Source organism: Scyliorhinus torazame, chromosome 15 (genome assembly GCF_047496885.1).
Source record: "Scyliorhinus torazame isolate Kashiwa2021f chromosome 15, sScyTor2.1, whole genome shotgun sequence".
In the NCBI taxonomy this organism is placed as follows: domain Eukaryota; kingdom Metazoa; phylum Chordata; class Chondrichthyes; order Carcharhiniformes; family Scyliorhinidae; genus Scyliorhinus; species Scyliorhinus torazame.
In genome coordinates, this window is record NC_092721.1 from 138,032,880 (window position 1) to 138,059,580 (window position 26,701).

The following is a 26,701-nucleotide window of genomic DNA, read 5'->3' on the forward strand; positions in this document are numbered from 1 at the left end:
GGTGGTGGAAGCAGACTCCTTTTGAATATTTTTAAGGCAGGACGAGATAGATTCTTGATAAGCAAGGGGGTAATATGTTATCAGGGGTAGGTGGGATGCAATTTGAGGTCACTGTCAGATCAGCCATGATCTTATTCAATGACAAGAGCAGGCTCACGGGGTTGAATGGCCTACTCCTTGTTCCTATGTGCTTACTAATGTATTTATTGCCCCTATGTCACTTGTCAAAAGCAACCGTAGTGATGTGGGCTGGACCAAAATGGAAAAGATCCCATGGTACTGTTTCGAATAGGAATAGGGTTGAGTAGGTTATTGGCTTCAGAAATGAAATTGAGTACTGGGGACGAGTAGGGAAGCGACATTATAGTGTATGAAGAGCCCGGGATTAGATAAGTCGAACAGAAATTAAAGAGTTTTCTTTCCGAACCTACATCTATGCACTTGTACCTTGTGTTTTTGATCCTTTTCTTGAGCTGTCTGTGCATCAGAAGTATTTAAATCACTTTGAATCGTGCTTTGATTAACAAAAATCTGTTGAATGTGCCTTGCATTTTACAGGAAAGAGATGTTGTTGAAGGAGCTAGAATTCATGGTTCAACAACACCTTAATGGGATTACTAAACTTCAAAAGGCCCTCAAGGAGAAAATTAATGGCTTAGACTCTGTCATAAAAGTTGCAATGGAAGCCAAATCTACATCTCTTATAACCTGTTTTAATTCACAACAGGTAAGAATTTGATGTAAGATATACAAGCTGCACCATGAAAGAATGTTTATTAAAATATCTTGAGCTGAAATATTTTGCACTGTGTTTTCCCATCAAAGAATATTACATTTTCAACGCCCTTTAAATCCTATTTTGATTTCTACATGTGCTTCTAGACTGCAGAACTGTTGTCTCTGATGCCGTGGCTAATTTTTATCCATAATCAATATTAAAAAAGCAGATCATCAGGTTGCATCATATTTGTGGAAGTATGCTTGTGCAGCTTGACTGCTGCATTTCCTACATTATAACAGTGACTGCACTTTACCATGTACTTAATTGGATGTAAATGACTTTAGGATGTCTGGTGGTTATGAAAGGCACTATGTAAATGCAGGTCTTTTAAAAAATATACTTTATTCCAAATTTTATTAAAAAACACCCATGGACACAATAATTGCACATAGTTTGTAACATTTATTCCCCTTTAACTCACGAGCACCCTGCCTTGTTCCCCTGTGTAAGTACTTGGAATCCATCCCATTTGTTTTCACACGTCTTGGGGATGCATAAAGTAACCATATCCATGTCACAAATATCGGCCCGACCCCAAACCGCCTCAAGGCTTCAAACAAGTACTGCCACTCAACTAGGTCAAATGCCTCCTCCGTGTCCATTGACACTCGCCTCCGGCACCCTGCTACCCGACAGGGTCATGACCACGTTCAATAGCTTCCTAATGTTACTCGACAGCTGCTGCCCCTTCACGAAACCCGTCTGATCTTCTGATACCGCCACGTGGTTCAAGTCCGAGTAATGATCAATAATCCAATACACCGCTTAGTAAGATTTAAATCAAAGCACATTTATTATACACAGTAATCACTATTCATGTACAAATTCTACGTCTAAGCTACTTCTACAGATAACAGGCCAATACTTAACTTGGAGCTGGCCCACCAGGTCAGGGAAACGAATGGCCTTTCGTTCGGGTTCTGAGCCTGTGGGATTCGAAGTTGGTACAGATTGGTAGCTAGGAGCGCCTATCTCGTAGCGAGCGTTGAAGTAAGACTTACTGGATATCGGCGGCGGCTGAACCGGTCACTGTCGAGGGTTGGTTCGCGTTGCTGAGTGACCCGGTCAAGAAGAACGATTTGAACTTGGGCTTGATTCTTATAGTCCCCAGGGGCTTCCCGCCTTTCGGGGCTGACCCTGTACCTGGTTCCAAGTGACTTTGTCCCAATCACTTGGTTCGATTTTCTCCAATGCTGGAGCGGTTCCTTGATCGATGGGCGATCCTGAGGTGGTCGTTCACCTCCCTTTGTGTAGGCTTCTGCTGGCGCCGAAGAGTCTGGTTTTGCTTTGTGTGTCTAAATGTTGCTCATTGTTCCCGGGGATTGCTCATTAGTATGCAGATGGCTGGTGTTTTGTTATGCTGATGGTTGCTGGTATCGATCTTGTTTGGCCTTTCCAGAGGTAAATACACACTCAACCTGCAGCTGCTCGTTTGTGTCCTGTTGGCTGACTTTCCCATCAGCCTTTGCCGTTCGCCATTTTAAATCGGGAGTTAGCCAATTTAAATCGGGAGTTAGCCAATTTAACTGGCTACACCGCCACCGGAAGTCTCGATGCAAATCTTTTTTACTGCTATATTGCCAGTCTTCTGGTTGAATATTGAATGTGAACTTGCCTGTCTTAGAACATAAGAACTAGGAGCAGGAGTAGGCCATCTGGCCCCTCGAGCCTGCTCCACCATTCAATGAGATCATGGCTGATCTTATTCAATTTTCAGTCCGTATTCCTTGAATGATTGTATGTTGCATCTCAGACATTTAAAGGATTGTTGCCATAGGCACATGATTTGATGTTCCTCAGCACTTCCGAGGCAAAGATGAAAATCCAGCTGCATAATTGTTCACGAGATTGGGGAATGTTCCCTTTTAAAATCTCAGGTTTATTAGGAAGATAAATTTGGTAACTGGCAGTCATTCAAGCGGTATTAATCATTTGTGATGATGTTTTGCTTTTGTCTTAATCCTGATGCCTTCTGATGAAGGGGACATATCCAGAACATCAGAACATGGTGATGCCGTTTCTAAATGCTAATTGATCCATGTATCTCCTATGCATTCTCTTTTTTATTCTTATTTCCTGTTTTCTTTTTGATCGTAGATTATTGAAGATTTGAAATGTTTAGATCAAGCAAATAATATTGTAGAGGCACTAGAAGGCACTGATCTAAGGTAAGTGCTTGCTTTAATTTGAATATTCACATTTATGAAAGAAAAAAACACTTCAAATAATGGTTCTTCAGTGGTGCTAGGTGTCAATGGGAATATTGATATAGAAATTAAGGAAAGGCGTAATATGTTTGACTCTCAATGGAGAGGTTCTCACAACATTGATCTTTCTCCTCGATGGTAGAGGCGACAGGGTTGAGAGGTTTATTTTTTAATTTCTTTATGGAATGTAGGCATTGCTAGCAAGGCCAGAACTTATAGCCCATCCCTAATTACCCTAGAATGTCAAACTACTTGCTTGAACTTTTGCAGTCCATGTGATGTAGATATACCTACAGTGGTGTTCAGTAGGGATTTTAACATCGCAACAGTGAAATAATTGTAATCCATTTCAAAATTGGGGTGGCACGTGACTTGGAGGGGTGTTTGCAGGTGATGGTGTTCCCAAGTGCTTGCTGCCCTTGTTCTTCTCGTTAATAGAGATCATGGATTTGTTGGTGATGGAGCAGCTTTGTCCAGGATGGTGTTGCGATTTTGGCACAGTGCTGCAATTGGTTGTTACGTAGCATAAACATGGCTACTCCTTGACTACTGCCATGGTTTGGCTGTCAAGAGTTCATCCTGTGTTGGCTTCCATTATATAGGACTTTGCTTCACTCTAATGTTGTCACCATCTCATACCATTGTAAAGCCCCCGTAAATTTAATGCAGCTCGCTGCATTCTTCAAATGTCATATATATACTTAAACCATCATCTTTAGAACATGATGCATGTATTATTTACCAATCTGCTTAGAATATTTTTTAGACTTAAAAAGTAGGTTGAAAACCTATTGAGATATTGGCACAATGCTATTAATTTCATTGCTCATGGTCCAACCAGAGGAAAAAAGATAGGACTGCTGCTTGTGATTGCTGTATTCCCTTTTCCTAACTCCAGTACTGAAAGCGTGTGTTTGTAGAAAATGGATATGGATAAGGTCAGAATTTGCTGTGATGCCCACCTAAATTGAGGAACATCTTAATACTTGCCTACAAAGATTTTATATCAGGGGTAACTTTTTGAGACCAGTCTCATGGATGGTCGGCACTCGTGAACTATATCCCATTATGTGAGGAGGGAAAGGAAATAGGAAAGTAACCGTTAAATTTTTATTTTACAGATTTCAAATCCAACCTGGATCATTAGTGATGGGCCTTGCAAATTTAGGAAAAATTGAATTGGCATCAGAGAAGTAAGAGATGTTCCATATTTTTTGAATGTTTGTGTATTACTCATCGTTTTTGTGCCTCTGATCTATAGGGCAGTTATCCATTGCACACAGATAACTTGCACACATCTTACAGGGTTGCGGGGATGGGGTTAGAGAGTATGTCTAAGTAGGTGCTCTTTCGGAGGATTGGTGCAGACTTGATGGCTGAATGGCCTCCTGTACTTGGGATTCTATGTTATTGGCATATATAGTAAATTTTGGTGAGAAGCATGGAAGTCATTTGTTATTTGGTGCAACTCTAGGTGGGTAGAGGAACAAAGAAGTGCTAGTCACCATCTCTAAAAGTTGCACTCCAAGTTAGCAAGGCCATTAAAAAAGCAAACACAGCATTGGGCTTTATTTTTCGAGGGATTGAATTGAAAAATGGGGAAACCCGTATTGAATCTATGGCCAAGATGTACATGAAGTTGTTATTACCATATTATGAAAAAAATATAAAACCACCGGAAGGAGCGTGCAGAGAGGATTGACAAAGATGAAACCAGAAATGTGAGTTTATATATTGACAGGACAAGATAGCTGGGTCTCTTCTCTTGAAAAAGGAAGGTGAGGGTGACCTAATAAAATTTAAATGATTGAATTTGAGAGTAGACACCGAGGAACTGATTTCTGACCACCAATGGTTATCAAGAAATGGGGACTCCAGAAGGAACTTATTTTACCTAAAAATGTGGAACTCACTACCACAATAGTTGAAGCAAATAGTCTACGTCCATTTCCGGGAAGCTAGATAGTCATATGAGAGAAGGAAGTAAATGGTTACGATGATCAATTTAAATGGGAGGAGGCTTTGAGTGGAAAATAAACACTGACATGGACTGGTTGAACCAACTGGTATGTTTCTGTGCCCTTTCATCCTATGTGATCTTATGCATGTACAGTTGTCTAGAGACCGCGCTCCGTGATTCTGCTATTACAAGATTTTGACATTCTAGTGCCACATGGCAGAATTTGGAACTTTTGCACTTGTAAAACTCGCTGAACATAGAGGCGTTTATAGATTATGGGGTCAGGGAGCCAAGGCAGGGTAATAAGGGTAGTGATGAAGACTATTTGGGTGTATAACGTACATAGTATGTGGGTAGTGGATTTTTTGACAGTTCACAGTTCATGACGTTAGGAGGCCAGTGACCAGAACATTGGAGATATAGTATATTAAAATTAAAATGTGCATAAGAATTTTGAGCAGCTCTAGAATTTGGGTGGGGAGATGCAGGTAATGTTGCTAACGGGGAATTAAGTCAATTTGGTAATGTTTAGGATGTAGGGTTTAAAAAGCGGGGTTAGATTGAGCAGGGTATAGAATAGAGATATATTGTAGTGTTATGATCCCAGTTGGTGTTACTACTGGATGGGAAGATTCCAGAATGGAACCCTGGCTCAAAAGATTTAGCTTCTTAAACTTTCTTAGAAAACGTGGAGAAACAGAAGTAACAAGATTGCTAATTAATTAATAACAAAAAGATTTTTATTAAAATGGAAAGTTTGATTATAATACAATACACCCAGGCGGTGCGGTAGTGCAGTGGTTAGCACTGCTGCCTCATGGTGCCGAGGACCCGGGTTCGATTCCAGCCCCAGGTCACGGTCCATGTGGAGTTTGCGCCGTATCTGTGGATCTCACTGCGGCAACCCAAAGATGTGTAGGGTAGGAGGATTGGCCACGCTAAAATGCCCGTTAATTGGGAGAAAAAAGAATTGGGCACTTTAAATCTATAAAAAAATACAGTGTTCCTTTACTCTGCCTTGTGCTTCACAAATGTGTAGTTTAAAAAAAAATTAACACCCCCTCTTTGAAGCAAATGGCTGATGCCACTCCACCGATCTTCTGTGGATTTCCCGCTCAATCCCCCCCCCCCCCCCCGATGATTGTCACTTGAGTGTTTCCAAACTCCATTCCCAAAAAGGCGCACTTTAAAATCTTCTTTCAAACTATGCTTTCCTTTAGCTGTTTGCATTAAAAATCCACTCCAGTTTTTCCAACTATCCGTTCAAACAAACATCTCCACTTTTTAACAAGGAATACAGCACCAGGTTTTCCACCTCTCCTTTCGAGTTCCTTTATCTTGAATTGCAACATTTGTTCTTGTAGAAAGAACTTGCTGAGAATCTGATGGGGAAATACTGGTGCACCAAAAACTTATTGTAGAAATGAACAGAAAACTGAGTCAAATGCAGTGAAGGAATAAATGAAAACTAAAACTATAAAAAAGATGTCTTATGCTACAGTATGCTTCTACTTGCATTGACAAAATAAACATTCAGGTGTTAGCAATTAGTGTTAATTGTATACATGCTATAAAGCATAACCCAAGGATACAGTTAACAATTGCTAGTTCAATTGCTAGTCTATTTTATAAAAAAATAAGAAATAGCAATAGGTGTTGCAGTCCCTCAAATCTGTGAGGAATTGAGGCTGAACTTCGCCATCAACTCCACTTTCCTGCCTTTAGCCATATTGTTAATTCCCTTGGTGCCCAAAAATGAACCTCCAGATTCTCCGCCTTGAATATTATTGATTAACCATCCACTGCTCTCTTGGTTAAAGAATCACAAAGACTTACAACCCTCTGGACAAATACTTTCTCCTCACTTTCGACCTAAGTGGTTGACCCTTTATCCTGAGACCTCCAGCTATGAAAAAAAGCCTCAACATTTAAGTAACGTCCTCTCAGGATCTTTTGTTTCAATGAGATCACCTCTCTTCCAAACACTAAAATATATAGGTCTGTTCTACTGCCTGTTCTCTTATAGGACAGCCCTCTAATCTCAAGAATTAATCAAGTGAGCAATGGTTGCACCCCTTCAAAGACGAGCATATCCTTCCTTTAAATATTAATTTATTCTCTGATATTCTTGCTGTTTTGTAGGTTTATTGGTTCAAGGATAGAAAATAAATTGCCAAATGATACTTTTGGAAAAGTGACGGAACAAACTTGTTCACTTAGAAGAGAACAACAACTTGCAAGCTGCAAAATTGAATCTTCTGAAAAAAAACAGAAGATGGATTCTGTAATACACCATGATGTGAATGTTTCTCGGGTGGAAAATAGCTCAAAAAAAAGAGGAAAGTCTTCATTACATATTCAAAACAGATTATCCCTCTCAAGTCAAGATAGAGATGTGATTGTTGAAGAAATATTTGAAGATAACATAAGTATGTATTCTGCTAATTTACTTTTTATAGGAACCGTTGTCTTTAAAGTTGAAATATATATTTTGAATATATAAGCCTTAAAAGCTATGTTCCAAAATATGGGACATTGGTTCCTCCAATGATAAAAGAGTATTGAGAAGCTCTTGCTGAATTTAGTCGCCAGCTCCATTAAATAATGGCAATAATGCTCCTTGTGCAATTTCCAAGCATTGTAGGTATGCTATAGCATTGCCATGACTTTGAATTTTAACGTAGCTTTCTGCTTGACAGCAAGCTTTTTTTGTGAAATGAAGTAAACCCAGGATGCTATGCTTAAAATTATATTTTCCTTGGGGAAATTATCGATCTTCAATTTATATGGTTCTATATTCGATAAAAATATAAACCCATATAATCAAATTGAAGCCGAAGAATGAAGCAATCTCCAACTAGGTTGTAATAGGTCCAACGTTGGAATGGAATTTACTTACTGAATTACGTAGCTAACAAACTAACCAAACATGAGGACGATAAGAGTCCAGTTTCAGAAAGATTGCATCTGCAGATTTTCAAAGAAACTATGAAGATAGCAAAGACACTAGAATTCATACAAAAATTCACAAATAGTACCAGAGGTTTGATAAACAGCAAATGTAAATCCCGTTTTCAAAATGTGAGGAAGCACTAACCGAGGAAATATATAAACTATTAAGCTTCATGCAAGAAAGATATTAGGAAAAACATTGGATTCCGGATCTCTAAAATGCTGGAAATGCACAGGACTGGTAGCATAAATTCAAAATTTCAGGTCTATATTTTATCAGAACTGTAAAAATGATCAATCTAACAGGTATTCAGCTACTACAGAATAGGAGGGTTTGGGAGTAGGAGGGTTTGGGAGAACAAGAGAAAAGTTCTATGATAGGGTGGATGCCGGCAAGATCAAATGATAAAATGGATGAAGGTGCAGAGCAAAGGAAATGGTAATGGGACAAGGAAAATAAAAAAAGGATAGGTTTAGATAAAATGGAATCGCCAACAAGTGCTCTGAAATAAACAAAAATTGGGACAAATATGATTTGATATTGTTGAACTCATTGGGTGTAGTTTAATCTTTGATGGACGTCTTGCCTGCTGATTGAAAACTAGTGGGAGTCCTGTGTCACCTCCATTTGGGGACGCCTGATGAATTTAAGTGCCTGTCATTTAAGACCTTGGGAGTGGAAATGTTGTCGTCCATGGCATGTCAGTATCAACAGCGGCAGAATGAAGCCTGTAAAGCCTCAATTAGTGTCCTGGCAGGATAGCCACCCACAAGCTTTCCTGCCCCAGACTTAATTGGGTGGAGATGGGATGGAGACTGGGTGTCCACACTGCACTCTGCTGCCCAATCAATTGCACTACCTGGCCCCAGACTTGCCTCTGGGGAGTGGGATAATTAAATTCTGCGTTGAAAAGGCTAAGCCTGAAAAGGCTCTTAAGTGCATAATTGAACGATGAGGTACAGTTTCTTAAGCTTACTTGTAACAGGTTAGAGGAGCGAATTAAAATGATTAGGTGGCTTGTATGTCACACTTGTGGATTGAATGGAGATGTTCTGCAAAGCATACAGTCTTCCAGTCTGCACCTGAATCCCCCAATGGAGAAGAGACTGGTTTGTTGGAGCCTCGTTGGAATGGTGTAGGAGGCCATGATGAGAATGGAGGAGGAGTACATAGAGTCTTAAAGAAGTGGCAGCAGTGATAATGGAGGCATTGGTTCTAATATTCGAAAATTTCCTGTATTCTGGAAAGGTTCCATTAAGAGGCTAATGTAACATCATTGTTCAAAAAATGAGAAAGGCAGAAAGTAGGAAAGTATAGACCAGTTTAATGTCTGTTGTTGGGAAACAGTTGGAATCCATGATTAAGGGGCTGTTTAGCACAGGGCTAAATCGCTGGCTTTGAAAGCAGACCAAGGCAGGCCAGCAGCACGGTTCAATTCCCGTATCAGCCTCCCCGAACAGGCGCCGGAATGTGGCGACATGGGGCTTTTCACAGTAACTTCATTTGAAGCCTACTTGTGACAATATGCAATTTTCATTTCATTTCATTAAGGCAGTAGCAATGGGACATTTGGAAAATTGAAACGCAATCTATCAGCATAGTTTATGAAGGGTAAATCGTGTTTGACTAATTTGCTGGAGTTCTTCGAAGATGCATCAAGAAAAGTGGATAATGGGAGTCCTGTAGAAATAGTATATCCTGTAGTATATCTGGACTTTCAAAAAAAAAAAGGGGTGGCACTGTGGCACAGTGCTTAGCACTGCTTCCTCACAGCTCCAGGATCCCGGATTCAATTCCAGCCTTGGGTGACTGTGTGGAGTTTGCACTTACTCCCGTGTCAGTGGGTTTCCCCCGGCTGCTCCGGTTTTCTCCCACAGTCCAAAGATGTGCAGATTAGGTGGATTGGCCGTGCTAAATTGCCCCTTAGTGTCCAAAAGGTTAGGTGGGGTAACTGGGTTAAGGGGATAGAGTGGAGGCATGGGTTTAAGTCAGGTGCCCTTTCCAAGGGCTGGTGCAGACTCGATGGGCCGAATGGCTTCCTTCTGCACTGTAAATTCTATTCCATGAACTTTATTTGATAAGGTGTCGCCCAAAAGGTTAATACACAAGTGAAGATCCCACAGGGCTGGGGGTTATATATGAGCTTGGATAGAGAATTAGTTGACCATCAGAAAGCAAATTTGGAATAAATAGATATTTTTCTGTGCTGTAACTAGTGGTGTGCCACAGGGGTCTGTCTCTGGTCCCAATTATGTACAATATATGTTCATGACTTGGATTCAGGGATACAATGTACTATAGCTAAATTTGCAGACTACCCTTAAATGTGTGGGAGAGCAAGTCGTGATGAAGAAAGAAATGGATTAGGTGAGTGGGTGAAAATTTGGTATAGAATCATAGAACTTACAGTGCAGAAGTAGGCCATTCGACCCTTGGAAAGAGTATCCTACTTAAGCCCACACCTCCACCCTATCCCTGTAACCCAGTAACCCCACCTAACCTTTTTGGACACTTAGGGCAATTTAGCATGGCCAATCCACCTAACCTGCACATCTTTGGACTATGAGAGGAAACCGGAGCACCCGGAGGAAACCCACACAGACACGGGAGAAAGTGCAAACTCCACACCATGTCACCCGAGGCCAGGATTGAACCCGGGTCCTTGAAGCTGTGAGGCAGCAGTGCTAACCACTATGCGACCATGTTAGAACCTCCTCTGGAACAAAGAGCAAAGACAATTACAGCCAGGAACAGGCCCTTCGGCCCTCCCAGCCTGCGCCGATCCAGATCCTTTATCTAAACCTGTCACCTATTTTCCAAGGATCTACTTCCCTCTGATCCCAGCCCGTTCATATATCTGTCTAGATGCATCTTAAACGATGCTATTATGCCAGCCTCTACCACCACCGCTGGCAAAGCGTTCCAGGCACCCACCACCCTCTGCGTAAAAAAACTTTTCACGCACATCTCCCTCAAACTCTCCCCCTCTCACCTTGAAATCGTGACCCCTTGCAATTGACACCCCCACTCTTGGAAAAAGCTTGTTGCTATCCACCCTGTCCATACCCCTCATAATTTTGTAAACTTCAATCAGATCCCCCCATAACCTCCGTCTTTCCAACGAAAACAAGCCTAATCTACTCAACCTTTCTTCATAGCTAGCACCCTCCATACCAGGCAACATCCTGGTGAACCTCCTCTGCACCCTCTCTAAAGCATCCACACCCTTCTGGTAATGTGGCGACCAGAAGGACAACACCACTGTCTTTGGGAGGATTTCCTCAGCTGCAAGTGCGAGGCGATTCGGGAGAATGCGTGTCAGGATATCTCACTTTCCTTTGCAATGCAGAATTTTCCATGCAATGCAAAGAAGGGAAATGTCTCATCAGTTTCCACAATAAACTTTAACTCCATAGGACTTGAGGGCAGGAGTAGGCTATTCTGTTCTTCAAGCCTGTTTTGACATCAAATAAGATCATGGCTTATCCACCAATAACCCTTCATTCTCATGCCTATTAAAAATCTACGTAACCAAGCCTTCACTACTTCCTGGGGAAGAAAATATTACACACGACCCTCAAAAATTTCCCCTCATCTCCGTTTTAAAGGGAGGGAGAGAAAGGAACATTCTTTATCCTCCTAAATCCGTATGATGAGTGCATGAAGTCTTTGTGCGCCTAGAACATACATAGAACATACAGTGCAGAAGGAGGCCATTCGGCCTATCAAGTCTGCCCCGACCCACTTAAGCCGTCACTTCCACCCTATCCCCGTAACCCAATAACCCCCCATAACCTTTTTGGTCACTAAGGGCAATTTATCATGGACAATCCACCTAACCTGCACGTCTTTGGACTGTGGGAGGAAACCGGAGGAAACCCACACAGACACAGGGAGAACGTGCAGACTCCGCACAGACAGTGACCCAGCAGGGAATCGAACCTGGGACCCTGGCGCTGTGAAGCCACAATACTGCCCGAACTGTGAAGACCTTAGCTGGAATACCATCCGGGCTCTAGGCTTTTTTATTTTTCATTCATTTGATTGCCTTTTGCAGTTCAATAACAGGTATACCATTTTGGATGCTGTTGGGGGAGGGGGGGGGGGGGGGGGAAGCCACGGTGACCAGGTCTCTGGCACTGAGTCTGTCCCTGTGGCTCAGAAGGGATGGGGGGAGAGCAGGAGAGCAATAGTCATTGGAGACTCTATTGTTAGAGGTGCAGATAGGCGGTTCTGTGGCAACGATAGAGGCTCGCGGTTGGTGTGTTGCCTCCCGGGTGCCAAGATCCGTGACATCTCTGATCGTGTTTTCAGGATCCTTAAGGGGGAGGGGGCGCAGCCACAAGTCATGGTACACCTCGGTACCAACGACATAGGTAGGAAAAGGGACTGGGATGTAAAACAGGAATTCAGGGAGCTAGGGTGGAAGCTGAGAGCCAGGACAGACTGTGTTGCCATCTCTGGTTTGCTGCCAGTGCCACGTGCTAGTGAGGTAAGGAACAGGGAGAGGGGGCAGTTAAACACGTGGCTACAGGGATGGTGTAGGAGGGGAGGGTTTCAGTTACTTGGATAATTGGAGCACGTTCTGGGGAAGGTGGGACCTGTACAAACAGAACAGGTTACACCTGAACCAGAGGGGCACCAATATCTTGGAGGGATATTTGCTACAGCTCTTCGGGGGGGTTTAAACTAATTTGGCAGGGCGATGGGAAACTGATTTGTAGTCCAGGAGATAGTGTTGCTGGAGTTCAGGAAGTTGAGGGTAGTGCAGTACTGAGGAAGGTACCAAGGTCACGAGTGGACCTGCAGGCATGAAGGTGGTTTGAAGTGTGTCTACTTCAATGTGAGGAGCATCAGGAATAAGGTTGGTGAGCTTGAAGCATGGATTAGTACCTGCAACTACGATGTTGTGGCCGTTACAGAGACGTGGATAGAACAGGGGCAGGAATGGTTGTGGAGGTTCCGGGGTTTAGATGTTTCAGTAAGATTAGGGATTGTGGTAAAAGAGGTGGAGGAGTAGCATTGTTAATCAAGGATAGTATAATGGCTGCAGAAAGGAATTTAGAGGAGGATCTGTCTACTGAGGTAGTGTGGGCTGAAGTTAGAAATAGAAAAGGAGCGGTCACTTTGTTCGGAGTTTTCTATAGGTCCCCAAACAGTAACAGAGATGTGGAGGAAAAGATTGCAATGCAGATTTGGATAGGGGCGGTAGTCACAGGATAGTTGTCATGGGTGATTTAAACTTTTCAAATATTGATTGGAACCACTATAATTCGAATAGTTTGGATGGGACTGGTTTTATCCAGTGTGTGCAGGAGGGTTTCCTCACACAATATGTGGATAGGCCGACAAGAGGCGGGGCCACATTGAATTTGGTACTGGGTAATGAACCGGGCCAAGTGTTAGATTTGGTTGTGGGAGAGCACTTTGGAGATAGTGACCACAATTCGGTGACTTTCACAATAGCAGTGGAGAGGGATAGGCGAACATACGGCAGGACAAGGTTTATAACTGGTGGAAAGGTAATTACGATGCGATTAGGCAAGAATTGGGGAGCATAAGCTGGAAACAGGAACTGTCAGGGATAGGCACAATTGAGATGTGGAGCTTGTTCAAGGAGCAAATATTGCATGTCCTTGATATGTATGTCCCTGTCAGGCAGGGAGGAAATGGTTGAGCGAGGCAACCATGGTTTACAAAAGAGGTTGAATGTCTTGTCAAGAGGAAGAAGGGGGCTTATGTAAGGATAGGAAACAAGGTTCAGTTAGGACACTTGAGGGATACAAGATAGCTAGGAAGGAGCTCAAGAAAGGGCTTAGGAGAGCTAAGAGGGGGCATGAGAAGTCCTTGGCGGGTAGGATCAAGGAAAACCCCAAGGCTTTTTACACTTATGTGAGGAATAAAAGAATGACCAAGGTGAAGTTAGGGCCGGTCAAGGACAGTAGTGGGAATGTGTGCATGGAGTCTGAAGATATAGGAGAGGCCCTAAATGAATACTTTTTCTTCAGTGTTCACAAAGGAGAGGGGCCATGTTGTTGAGGAGGATAGTGCGATACAGGCTGGTAGGCCGGAGGAGGTATATATTCGGAAGGAAGATGTGTTAGAAATTTTGAGAAGCCTGAGGATAGATAAGTCCCCTGGGCCTGACTGGATATATCCTAGGATTCTTTGGGAGGCGGGGGATGAGATTGCAGAGCCTTTGGCTTTGATCTTTGTCCTCACTGGCTACAGGAATAGTGATAGAAGACTGGAGAGAGGCGAATGTTGTCCCCTTGTTCAAGAAAGGGAATAGGTATAACCCTGGGAATTATAGGCCGGTTAATCTCACTTCGGTCACAGGTAAATTATTGGAAAGGGATAGGATTTATGATCATTTGGAAAGATGCAGCTTAATCGAGGATAGTCGGCACTGATTTGTGAGGAGTAAGTCTTGCCTCACAAGAAACTTCAAAGAGTCATGAACACCACCCAGTCCATCACACGAACCTGCCTCCCATCCAGCGACTCCATCTACACCTCCCACTGCCTGGGGAAAGCGGGCAGCATAATCAAAGATCCCTCCCACCCGGCTTACTCACTCTTCCAACTTCTTCCATCGGGCAGGAGATGCAGAAGTCTGAGAACACGCACGAACAGACTCAAAAACAGCTTCTTCCCCACTGTCACCAGACTCCTAAATGACCCTCTTATGGACTGACCTCATTAACACTACACCCTGTATGCTTCATCCGATGCCAGTGCTTATGTAGTTACATTGTATATGTTGTGTTGCATTATTATGTATTTTCTTTTATTCCCTTTTCTTCTCATGTACTTAATGATCTGTTGAGCTGCTCGCAGAAAAATACTTTTCACTGTACCTCGGTACAGGGGGATTTATTAACAGGGGGATTGAGTTTAAGAGCCGTGAGGTTATGCTGCAACTGTACAAGACCTTGGTTAGACCACATTTGGAGTATTGTGTGCAGTCCTGGTCACCTGATTATTGGAAGGATGTGGAAACATTGGAAAGGGTGCAAAGGAGATTTACCAGGATGCTGCCTGGATTGGAGGGTAGGTCTTATGAGGAAAGGTTGAGGGAGCTAGGGCTTCTCTCATTGGAGCGAAGGTGGATGAGAGGTGACTTAATTGAGGTGTATAAGATGATGAGAGGGATAGATAGAGTGGATGTTCAGCGACTTTTTCCTTGGGTGGATGTAGCTGTTACAAGGGGGCATAACTATAAGGTTCATGTTGGAAGATATAGGAGGGATGTCAGAGGTAGGTTCTTTACTCAGAAGGTTGGGGCGTGGAACGCACTCCCAGCTATGGTAGTGGAGTCGGACACTTTAGGAACTTTCAAGCGGTTATTGGATAGGCATGTGGAGTGCACTAGAATGATTGGGAGAAGGTTGATTTGATCTTAGTTTCAGACTAGTTCGTGGGCCGAAGGGCCTGTACTGTGCTGTACAGTTCTATATGTTCTATGATGCCTCACCTATAGATCCTACAACAGGGTGCTGGGGGAATAGCCTCAAGACTGTCACTGTAGATTCATGGTTGAGGAATCCTTGAAAATGTTCCGTCCAATATCAACGGAGAGCATTGTCAACCTTCAGAAGGAAAACACCATCCTGTGAGCAAAGGGGATATTGTCTATTTGACCTGGATGGTAGCTTCATAAGAAGCTTTTCATGTCACATGGTCAGGATGTTGTTGGGTCTTTCAGGCTTTTTCTTCCCACCACTTCTGCATTTGTCAGTTGGTGTCAGCCTGGAGTCTGGTGGAATGCTGTGTGCTTGATTTGTGACCGTAAGTTCTGCCAGGCAACAAAGGCTGCTTCTGTTTGTTACAGGAAGTAATGAATATTTCAGCTTTGTTTTCTTTAAATCAGACTATGATGCTCAAACCAATGATTTGGTCATAGGAGGCTAGTACAACTGACTTTATTTGATCCCATTGTTCTGAAATTTGAATTCCATGTGTGAAGATTTCCCAGGTTGGTTTTGAGCTGAACTTGGAATTCCTCTCTTCAATTGGGCTGCTTGGGGCCGAGACATTAATAATCCTTCTGTTGGATATTTGGGTCTTGTAATGGCTTGGTGCTAGGTGGATGTTCATCACTGATTGATCAAATCAATGATCTGTTCAGCAGGCATCAGTCCCCCACATGGATCGGGTGATCCAGAAATCACTTGGGTGTTTGACTCAAAGATGGCTGCTTATGCCTTCAGGAAGAAAAGGTTTGTTTGTTATAACAAGGCCATGCTGAATACACTTTGTCACCAGGGGGATACCATTTGTATTGGCTTTTCCCACTTGCTTTTCCCAATGATTCCTCTCCAGACATCGAAGACACGGCCAGTTCTGACATTAAAGCCCCCCATAGGTGTGATCTGATTTTGGGATAGCAATGAGGACTTCAGCAAGGTTAGAATAGATTTTTTCCTGAACATCTGATCCCAGGATCGGGGCACAATCACTGATTACTGTGGCATATTGAGTGTAGCTGAGCTGCAGGTGAGGTGTCATGAGCCTTTCACTTGTACAATTCGGCAGTGGCAATGCATTGAAGATTCTATTCTGGCTGGTAAAGAAATCTTGGACAGCAGGATTGCTGTCAACCTTTCCTTTCTTGTAAAATGCATACCATGCTTGTTCCTTCAGCTGCCCCCCGCAGTGAGAATGGTGATGCCATTTTGGAGTCTTGATAGCTCACATGATACAATTGTAATTCTTTCCGGATTGCCCTCTTGAGATTGTCCATGAATTTTCTAACATTTCAATTTGAAGAATTTGAGGTTTGTTTTCTTTGACCACAAAGATGAATGCTCCTGTAGGGTATGGCTCCCCACCCAGGAGAAGGCGGGACAAACTATTTCTTGCTCCATCCCATTTAGCATGAGCAGAGGGTATCCTGAAGAGGACTGCTCAGTCACAAATGCTGGTGCCCAAAGACACCTCTGTCTCAACATGACCGTCATTCATTTGTTGCCTGTGTGTGCAGATTCTTGACTAAGTATTCACAGGTTCACAGCCATGTCACTGTCGCCAATTCTCCATCGCCATACAACTTGGCAAATGGACCCTGACAGAAACCTGCACCAGACAATGTTTAATGTGGGGACCGTGCTGTCATTGTCCAAACTACTGTGATGATCCTACTCACACCTGTTTCCCCCCACCCTGTTGTTAATGTTGTCACTGGAAATCAATTGGAATTATCTGATTATGAACTGAAAATGCCTGGAAGTTTTTTAAAAAATCATCAGTCTCTATTTTGAATCTTCTGATGTCCCCTGACTTTTAAGCAGTTCATCTTTGAAAGTAGTATTTAAAGCTTTTGAAGGCTTTTATTAATCAGTAATTTTTTTTTTTTAACTCCAAAGAGGATTAAACTTTTTGACCTAGGCGTTCTAAAGAGTTAAAAAAGTGACTTGTGCAAAATGATTTTGTTCAATAATTGTATGGAACCATCTATTAAAATTATGAAGGAGATGTTTTCAGAATCATTTTTTTCAGGTACTATTGATCAAAATGATTCAAAACTAAGACCAGTTTCAAAGCGACAGAAGAAGACTTTTCATAAGAAGAATGTTTCAGACTCCAGCTGTTATGCAGGTAGGATTTTGGGTACGCGCGTACTCTGTATCCTTACCATAAGATGTTGTTTAAACTGCTGTTCTGTTTTATTTAATTGACCATTGTACTTCAGGTTTTCAGGGATTGGTTTCAGTGAGTCATGTGATAAACCCATGCCACTTCTACATCCAGAAATCTTCAGAGAAAAAGAAGGCCGTTCTCTTGGCTGCAGAGTCTGACAACTTCTCCCGTAATATGGAATTGCAAAAATTGCCTGCGGCTGTTCTGGAACTTGGTAATTACAGTATTCCTGTTTGTTATGGCTTGAAACCGTTTTTTTATTTTGAACATACATTTGACAAATCTGGATCTTGAAATCCATGATTTCAATTTTATACCATGGAAGTTGCTGGTAGTGGGTGTAAAGCCTACTTGGAGCAAGTCAGTGTGCCAAGCAAATGCTCTCCAGGACAACGGGGATCCCAGTCCTTCTGCATTGTAAATAGGTGTTGATTCTTATGGATTTTATTCAGCTTTTGACTCGGGATTACAAAAGACTGGTAACCAATGATGACACGTATCAAAGCTGTTTAATTAGAATTAGTGAAGTCAAATTATTAACCTGGTTAAGAAATTGGCTGGCAGAAGGAGATGGAACAATACTCGTGGAATCAGCAAGGGGTAAGGCTATTTTAAATCTTGTATAATGTAATGAGGTAGGGTTACTTAGTAATCTCATAATAAAGGGGCAAAATGATTGCAATATGTTAGGATTTAGATATCACTTTCAAACTTTAGAGCCTGGATTTTCCCAGAATTGAGACATTGGCCAGCTCTGCAAATCCTAACTGGGAGAATATGCCCCAAAAGTTGCGACATTTGTTCGAGTGGCAGAGTTCTCTGGGAGTTGGGCCAGGTGACTTCAAAGAATGCAATGGCTACCTGGTGTGGCGACGGGCTGTGCAGAAGGCCTGCCCCTATATTCTGGCATTGTGTCCATGTGTTTTTTAAAAGGCAAGAAAACAAAAGATAGCACTCACCCCTAATAGCCCTTTTGTGCTGCGCACACTCCCCAATGTCCTATCCATGCCAGCCTATGTCCCTCTACCCAACTCCATGGCCAACGTAGTGCAAATTCAGACCCCCACCCTTTGCCATTATACCTACCATGTCAATTCACCCAGTATCCACAATGGACAAACCTCAGGACCTATGTTGAGATTAAATAAAAATAAAGTTCTAAATGTCTATTGCAGACTTAATTTAAAAAAGACTCTCATTCATTTAAAAACTCATTTACTACATTTACATTTCTTCACCCGCACATTAACAAAAATTAGAAATCATATGGGCAGCACGGTAGCATAGTGGTCAGCACAGTTGCTTCACAGCTCCAGGGCCCCAGGTTCGATTCCCGGCTTGGGTCACTGTCTGTGTGGAGTCTGCACGTTCTCCCAGTGTCTGCGTGGGTTTCTTCTGGGTGCTCCAGTTTCCCCTCACAATCCAAAGATGTGCAGGTTAGGTGGATTGGCAATGCTAAATTGCCCTTAATGTTCAAAATTGTTTGGGTGGGGTTGCCGGGTTGCGGGGAGGGTGGAGGTGTGGGCTTGGGTCGGGTGCTCTTTCCAAGGGCTGGTGCGGACTTGATGGGCCAAATGGTCTCCTTCAGCACTGTAAATTCTGTGATAGTCCCATTGCAGAGTCTATAACCACTTGGAGCTGTCAATCAAACTGTGAAATGGAATGCACTTTACTATGATAATGGAAGGTTGTGAAATCAATAATGCAGCACTAATCCAGTAATGGAAGCTGTTACGGCACCTGGGGCTAGCACACAGTCAATTCCAATCCACTTGACCCGGAGTTGCAGCACTAACCGTCAGGAGTTGCAAATTAACTCTTAATTTAAAAAATATCCAAAGTCGTTGGCTGACCAATAACTGCAGTTACCAGATTTGCAAATTTAAACACAATTAGCTTTTATTAATAACAAGTAGGCAGCAAATACAACTGGTTAACTACGGTATGATAGCACAGTGGTTAGCACTGTTGCTCCACAGTGCCAGGGACCAGGGTTTGATTATCGGCATGGGTCACTGTCTGAGAGGAGTCTGTACGTTCTCCCGATGTATGCGTGGATTTTCTCCAGGTACTCCGGTTTCCTCCCACAAGTACTGAAAGATTTGAAAGAATTAGACAAACATAGATGGGAAAGAGGGGTGTAAAAATAATACTAAAAGTGAAAGATTAAAAGTCTCTGTTTCAGATGGACGTCTTCCAGTTAGATTCTTTCAGTCTAGGCCTCCAGTTGGATGAGGTCTTTGCTTTCAGTCTATAAATGTTTTCACTAGATTCATCAGGAACTCGAGACTTCTCTCTAGACTCAGAAACAGCAGGCAGGAAGCATTTGGGAGAGAGAGCAACACAACCTCTCCTCTCAGCGTCCAGGAGCTTTCTCTTAGGTACTCTGTTGCTGGGCAGAATAAGGTCCATGCCGAAATTGGCCACCAGCCAACCAATTGAACTGAATCCCTCCGATCTCTTGGGTGCCAGAAAGTCTTGAGTTCTTCTGTTCAAAAGCTAAAACTTCATAGCACAGTGTATTATTTTGAAACTCTTGAGTTCCTCCCTTCCTCAGCTCGACTTAAAAGATTTAAGTCCATTAAAGATCCATGGACCAAAAACGATAATGACAAAATAAAAGAAATAGGAAATAAGGGAATCAACAGGAAGGGCCCTTACAAAGCACTCAGGCTTATGTCAACGGACAAGTGATGCAGCAAGCAATGATATGTTTAAACACTCCAGACAAAAGGCAGGAGTTTTAAATGCCTTGTCAGCTGCATTTGACAGTTCATTTTGATACTTTTGATAGTTCTAATGAGCTAGAGTACATTCACGCCCACTTTTCAAAAATGTATTTTTATTGAACTTTTCAAGCTTTTACAAATATTGTAGCAAAACAAAAGGAAAAATTGGAAAATAAACCATAGGTATCAATACAAAGCAGGTACAGCACATAAAGAAAGTCATTGCAAGCATGGGAGCAAATAAAACAGGATGACTCGGACAATATCTCCAACATATTTCCTTCATGGATATAAGACCCGTTTACACAAAAACAGGATACAGTGAGCGACACTGTTAAATCATACCCAACGCTTCAAAGGAAAACCAGAGAGGAAAGAAAATTCCTGAGAACCCCAGAGTTGAGGAGGAGTTACGTGATAAAAGCACGGATGCTCTAAATCAAAATTTTAAAAAGCAAAAAAAAAAATCCAAACTGATTAGCTCTAACTGATAGGGCCTTCCTCAATCACAGTGAAGACAAACTAACCCTTCCAACCCCAATTTCCACCCCTCACCCTGCTCCAGCTCTGCTCACCTTCCTTTTAGACAAGATTGGGGGGGGGGGGGGGGACAGCAAAAAGCATCCCCCTCTCTCCACCACAAGGATTATCAGACAATATAAGGCCCAATAAGTTCATGATGAAGACTGGCAAACACCCTGCAACTCCTGGAAGTTGGCTGTGACAGCCTGCTCTGGAGCAGAGACTTTCAGCAAAAACAGCATCTTTATTGGCAGCTTTATCCACCAATGCACAAAGCACTGTCCGTGCAGGAGCCCGCTTAAAAGCAACTGCACGAGTAAGGGCTGGTCCCCACCCCGACTCCTTCCAGCCGCCATGAACAAGTGAGGATTTAAATATTCTAATTTGGCTCTCTATCAGCAGAAACAGCAATATTGATTCTTGGGACACAGTGCACATTTTTTCTTGATGTACAAGGCTGAAAAGACGGATTAAAAGATGAACAGAGCCATACTCTGAACCCCCCCCCCCTAACCACTACCACGCCACCCATGCCCACTTTTAACAACCCCAAGGGGCACTGTACCTCACCCAAAGGTGTCCTGGGCCATATTCAAAGGCATACACCCACCTCTCTCCTTGTCTAACCTCTGCGCATGTCATGTTTCACACCCCTGGATTAGGCAAGAGTGGAGCCAGTTGCTGATTTGTGCCGTAGCTGCCTGCCTGAAATACACATGCACAAATACTGACGCAGGCCATCCCACCCGATCTTCCAGATTTTGGCGTCTTCTGCCATTTTTTTGCCATTTCAAAAATTCAGGGCAGGGTCTAAAACTTAGCCAGTTACATAGGTTTGAGGGGAAAGTTGTCTTGGCTTGATTGGATAAATAGATTAAAATGTTTGAGTTAAATGAACAGTGGCAAACGTTTTAAGAAATAATTCAGCACCCTCACAAAAAAAACATTCCAATGAGAAACAAAAATTCCACAGGAAGAATTAGCCATTAGACTGACAAGAAGTTAAGGATATTAGATTAAAAAAGAAGCTTCAAATCATGTAAAAACTAGTAAGCTGCTTTTAGACGTTCAAAAACCAGCAAAGACTGATCAAAAAATTAGGAATATGAGAGTAAACTAGCAAAAAATCTAGATTGTATGGGCGTCTAAAAGTTCATTATATAAAAAGAAACGTAGCAAAGGTAAATGTTGCTCCCTTAGAGGCCAAGGGGGGATAAATTATCATGAAGAATAAGTGAACGGTAGAAACATTAAACATTTTGTATCTGTCTTCGCAATAGAAGACACAGCATACCAGAAATAATGGGGAACCGAAGGGCGAAAAAGGTTGAGGAGCCTAAACAATATCAGTGACCAAAAAGTATTAGATGGGCTAAAGGCCAGTTGATCCCCTCAACCAGATGGTTTACATTCTAGCGCGTCTGAAAGAAATAACTGTAGAAATGGTGGTTGGATTGGTTATGATATTCCACAGTTCCTTTTATTCTAGAATTGTCCCAGGATCTGGAAGGTAGCAAATATAATATCACTTTTCAAGAAAGGAAAGAGAAAATAGGGAACTGCGAGCTGGTTCACATGACATCAATCATTGGGAAAATATTGGAATCTTTTTAAGGAGGTGAGGTCCCAGAGGAGCGAAGAATAGCCAAGGTTCCTTTGTTGAAGAAGAGTAGCAAGGATAATCCAGGAAATTACATGCCACTGAGCCTTGTCAGGGAAATTATTGGAGGGGATTCTTTGGGATGGGATTTACTCCATTTGGAAACAAATTAACTTATTAGCGAGAGGTAGCATGGTTTTGCGAAGGGTGGGTTGTGCCTCACTAACTCGATTGAGTTTTTTTGAGGAAGTGATGAAGATAATTGATGAAGGAAAGGTAGTGGATGTTGTCTACATGGACTTCAGTAAAGCATTTGACAAGGTCCCTCATGGCAGACTGATACAAAAGGTGAAGTCACACAGGATCAGAGGTGAGCTGGCAAGGTGGATGCAGAGGGCTGTGACTAGTGGTGTTCTGCAGGGATTAGTGCTGGGACCTATTCTGTTTGTAGTATATATAAATTATTTGGAGGACATTGTAACTGATCTGATTAAGTTTACGGAAGACACAAACATTGCTGGAGTTGCAGATAGTGATGAGGATTGTCAGAGGATTCAGCAGGATATAGATCAGTTGGAGACTTGGGCAGAGAAATGGAAGATGGAGTTTAATCCGGACAAATGTAAGGTAATACATTTTGGAAGGTCTAATACAGGTGGAAAGTATACAGTAAATGGGAGAACCCTTGGGAGTATTGATAGGCAGAGAGATCTGGGCTAACAGATCCACAGATCACTGAAATTGGCAAAGCAGGGTGGATAAGGTAGTCAAGAAGGCATTTGGCATGTTTGCCATCATTGGTTGGGGCATTGAATAAAAAATTGGGAAGTCATGGGAAGTTGGGTCACACGGGGAATATTGCGTACAACTCTGGTTGCCATACTACCAGAAGGCTGTGGAGATTTTGGAGAGAGTACAGAAGAGGTTTACTAGGATGTTGCCTGGTCTGGAGGGTATTAGCTATGAGAAGAGGTTGGATAAGCTCTGACTGGAATCTTGGAGTTTTCACTGGAATGATGGAGGTTGAGGGGCAACCTGATAGAAATTTACAAAATTATGAGTGGCATAGACAGAGCCCAGATTGGAAAAGTCAATTACTCGGGGACATAGGTTTAAGGTGCGAGGGGCAAAGTTTTGAGGAGATGTGCTAGGGAAGTTTTTGTACACAGGGTAGTGGGTGCCTGGAACCTGCTGCCGGGAGAGGTGGTGGAAGCAGGTACAATAGCGACGTTGAAGAGGCTTCTTGACAAATACATGAATAGGATAGAAGGTTTTAGGATAGAAGGTTTTAGTTTAGACTGCCATCATGATTGGCGTAGGCTTGGAGGACTGAAGGGCCTGTTCCAGTGCTGTAGTGTTCTTTGTTCTTTGAGGTGTTTAAAAAGGCACTTAATCAGGAAGAGTCAAGTTTTATGAAAGGGAAATGGTGTTTGACAAATTTGGATAGATTTTTTGAGGGTGTAACTAATTGGGCAGAAAAGGGGAATCTTTATGTAGAATACATGGATTTCCAATAGACATTAGATAGGGTGATAATTAAAAGGGTATTCCACAAGTTGAGGGTTAATGAGATTGGGGTAATATATTGGCATCGATTGAGTATTAGTTTAATTACCAAAGCAGGAAATCAGAATAAATCGGGTGATTTCAAGTTAGCAGACTAATGAGTGGAATGCTGCACTGATTAACGCGAGGATCTTAGTTATTTAAGGTACCGAGAAAAATGTAAGCAGGCTTAATGTAACAGAGTGGGATAATCTGCCCCTGACACACTGGGCAGTGTTAGAACATAGAACAAAGAACATTACAGCGCAGTACAGGCACTTCGGCCCTCGATGTTGCGCCGACCTGTGAAACCACTCTAAAGCCCATCTACACTATTCCCTTATCGTCCATATGTCTATCCAATGACCATTTGAATGCCCTTAGTGTTGGCGAGTCCACTACTGTTGCAGGCAGGGCATTCCACGCCCTTACTACTCTGAGTAAAGAATCTACCTCTGATATCTGTCCTATATCTATCTCCCCTCAATTTAAAGCTATGTCCCCTCGTGCTAGACATCACCATCCGAGGAAAAAGGCTCTCACTGTCCACCCTATCCAATCCTCTGATCATCTTGTATGCCTCAATGAAGTCACCTCTTAACCTTCTTCTCTCTAACGAAAACAGCCTCAAGTCCCTCAGCCTATCCTCATAAGATCTTCCCTCCATACCAGGCAACATTCTGGTAAATTTCCTCTGCACCTTTCCAATGCTTCCACATCCTTCCTATAATGCGGCGACCAGAATTGCACGCAAAAGTCTAATTGCGGCCGCACCAGAGTTTTGTACAGCTGCAACATGACCTCATGGCTCCGAAACTCAATCCCTCTACCAATAAAAGCGAACACACCATACGCCTTCTTAACAACCCTCTCAACCTGGGTGGCAACGTTCAGGGATCTATGTACATGGACACCGAGATCTCTCTGCTCGTCCACACTGCCAAGAATCTTACCATTAGCCCAGTACTCTGTCTTCCTGTTATTCCTTCCAAAATGAATCACCTCATACTTTTCTGCATTAAACTCCATTTGCCACCTCTCAGCCCAGCGCTGCAGCTTATCTATGTCCCTCTGTAACTTGTAACATCCTTCCGCACTGTCCACAACTCCACCGACTTTAGTGTCATCTGCAAATTTACTCACCCATCCTTCTACGCCCTCCTCCAAGTCATTTATAAAAATGACAAACCGCAGTGGCCCCAAAACAGATCCTTGTGGTACACCACTAGTAACTGGACTCCAGTCTGAACATTTCCCATCAACCACCACCCTTTTGTCTTCTTCCAGCTAGCCAATTTCTGATCCAAACTGCTAAATCACCCTAAATCCCATGCCTCCGTATTTTCTGCAGTAGCCTACCGTGGGGAACCTTATCAAACGCTTTACTGAAATCCATATACACCACATCAACTGCTTTGCCCTCATCCACCTGTTTGGTCACCTTCTCAAAGAACTCAATAAGGTTTGTGAGGCACGACCTACCCTTCACAAAACTGTGTTGACTATCTCTAATCAAATTATTCCATTCCAGATGATTATACATCCTATCTTTTATAAACCGTTCCAAGACTTTGCCCACAACCGAAGTAAGGCTCACTGGTCTATAGTTACCGGGGTTGTCTCTACTCCCCTTCTTGAACAAGGGGACAACATTTGCTATCCTCTAGTCTTCTGGCACAACTCCTGTAGACAAAGATGACTTAAAGATCAAAGCCAAAGGCTCAGCAATCTCCTCCCTAGCTTCCCAGAGAATCCTAGGATAAATCCCATCCGGCCCAGGGGACTTATCTATTTTCACACTTTCCAGAATTTCTAACACCACCTCCTTATGTACCTCAAGCCCTTCTAGTCTAGTAGCCTGAATGTCAGTATTATCCTCAACAACGTTGTCTTTCTCCTGTGTGAATACTGAATATATTCATTTAGCACCTCTCCTATCTCCTCGGACTCCACACACAACTTCCCACTACTGTCCTTGACTGGCCCTACTCTTACCCTAGTCATTCTTTTATTCCTGACATATCTATAGAAAGTGAACATCTCCCCAAATGTTCCTGTCCCCTCTGATGTGATGGCCGCTGATGTTGGGCTGGAAAATTCTGGACAAAGCCAAAGTATGTGGCACAGCAAGCTGCAAGGAATACCACAGGTTGCAAAAGGATATAGACAAAGCAATGGAAGGTGGCAGATGGAGTATAATGTGAGGTTATCCGCTTCAGAAATAAAAAATATTTATTTTAAATGATGAGAAACTCAAATGTTTCATTTTTCCGGAGATATTTGAGTTTCCCCCTCTCGGAACAAAGGAAGATAACGTGCAGGCTGTGAATGTGGCAGGCAATCGATAGGCAAATGGAGTATTGACCTTGTATGCAATGAATTTGGAGTACTAGAATAAAGTCTTACTGCAGTTGTGCAGAAATTGTGGGACCACAACCGAAATACTGTGCACAATTTTGCCTTCCTTGTATAAAGAAGGATCCACTTGACTTGGATGTAGTGTAGTGAAGGCTTATTAGATTAATTCCTGGAATTAGAGGGTTGGCCTACAATGAGAGGTTGAGTAGATTGACCTTTATCTGCTCTCGAAGAATGAGAGGTGATCTGTTCGATGAGGAGAAATTTCTTCACCCAGAGAGTGGTCGGCCTGTGGAATTTGTTACCACAGGAAGTACAGTAAGAAGTCTTACAACACCAGGTGACCTGATGAAGGAGCTATACTCTGAAAGCTAGTGAATCCAAATAAACCTGTTGGACTTTAA

General features: G+C 42.7%; 1 protein-coding gene across 1 annotated transcript in view; it reads left to right on the top strand.

Annotated features, from left to right (window-relative positions):
- The first annotated feature begins 259 nt into the window (after positions 1–259).
- Positions 260–26,701, top strand: part of rnf17 (ring finger protein 17) — a 199,192-nt gene continuing 172,750 nt past the window's right edge. Inside the window, exons 1-7 of the mRNA XM_072475912.1 lie at positions 260–276; positions 559–727; positions 2,879–2,949; positions 4,110–4,181; positions 7,091–7,377; positions 17,403–17,501; positions 17,596–17,757. Coding sequence (XP_072332013.1) covers positions 260–276; positions 559–727; positions 2,879–2,949; positions 4,110–4,181; positions 7,091–7,377; positions 17,403–17,501; positions 17,596–17,757 — 877 coding nt within the window. The remainder of the gene's footprint in view (positions 277–558; positions 728–2,878; positions 2,950–4,109; positions 4,182–7,090; positions 7,378–17,402; positions 17,502–17,595; positions 17,758–26,701) is intronic.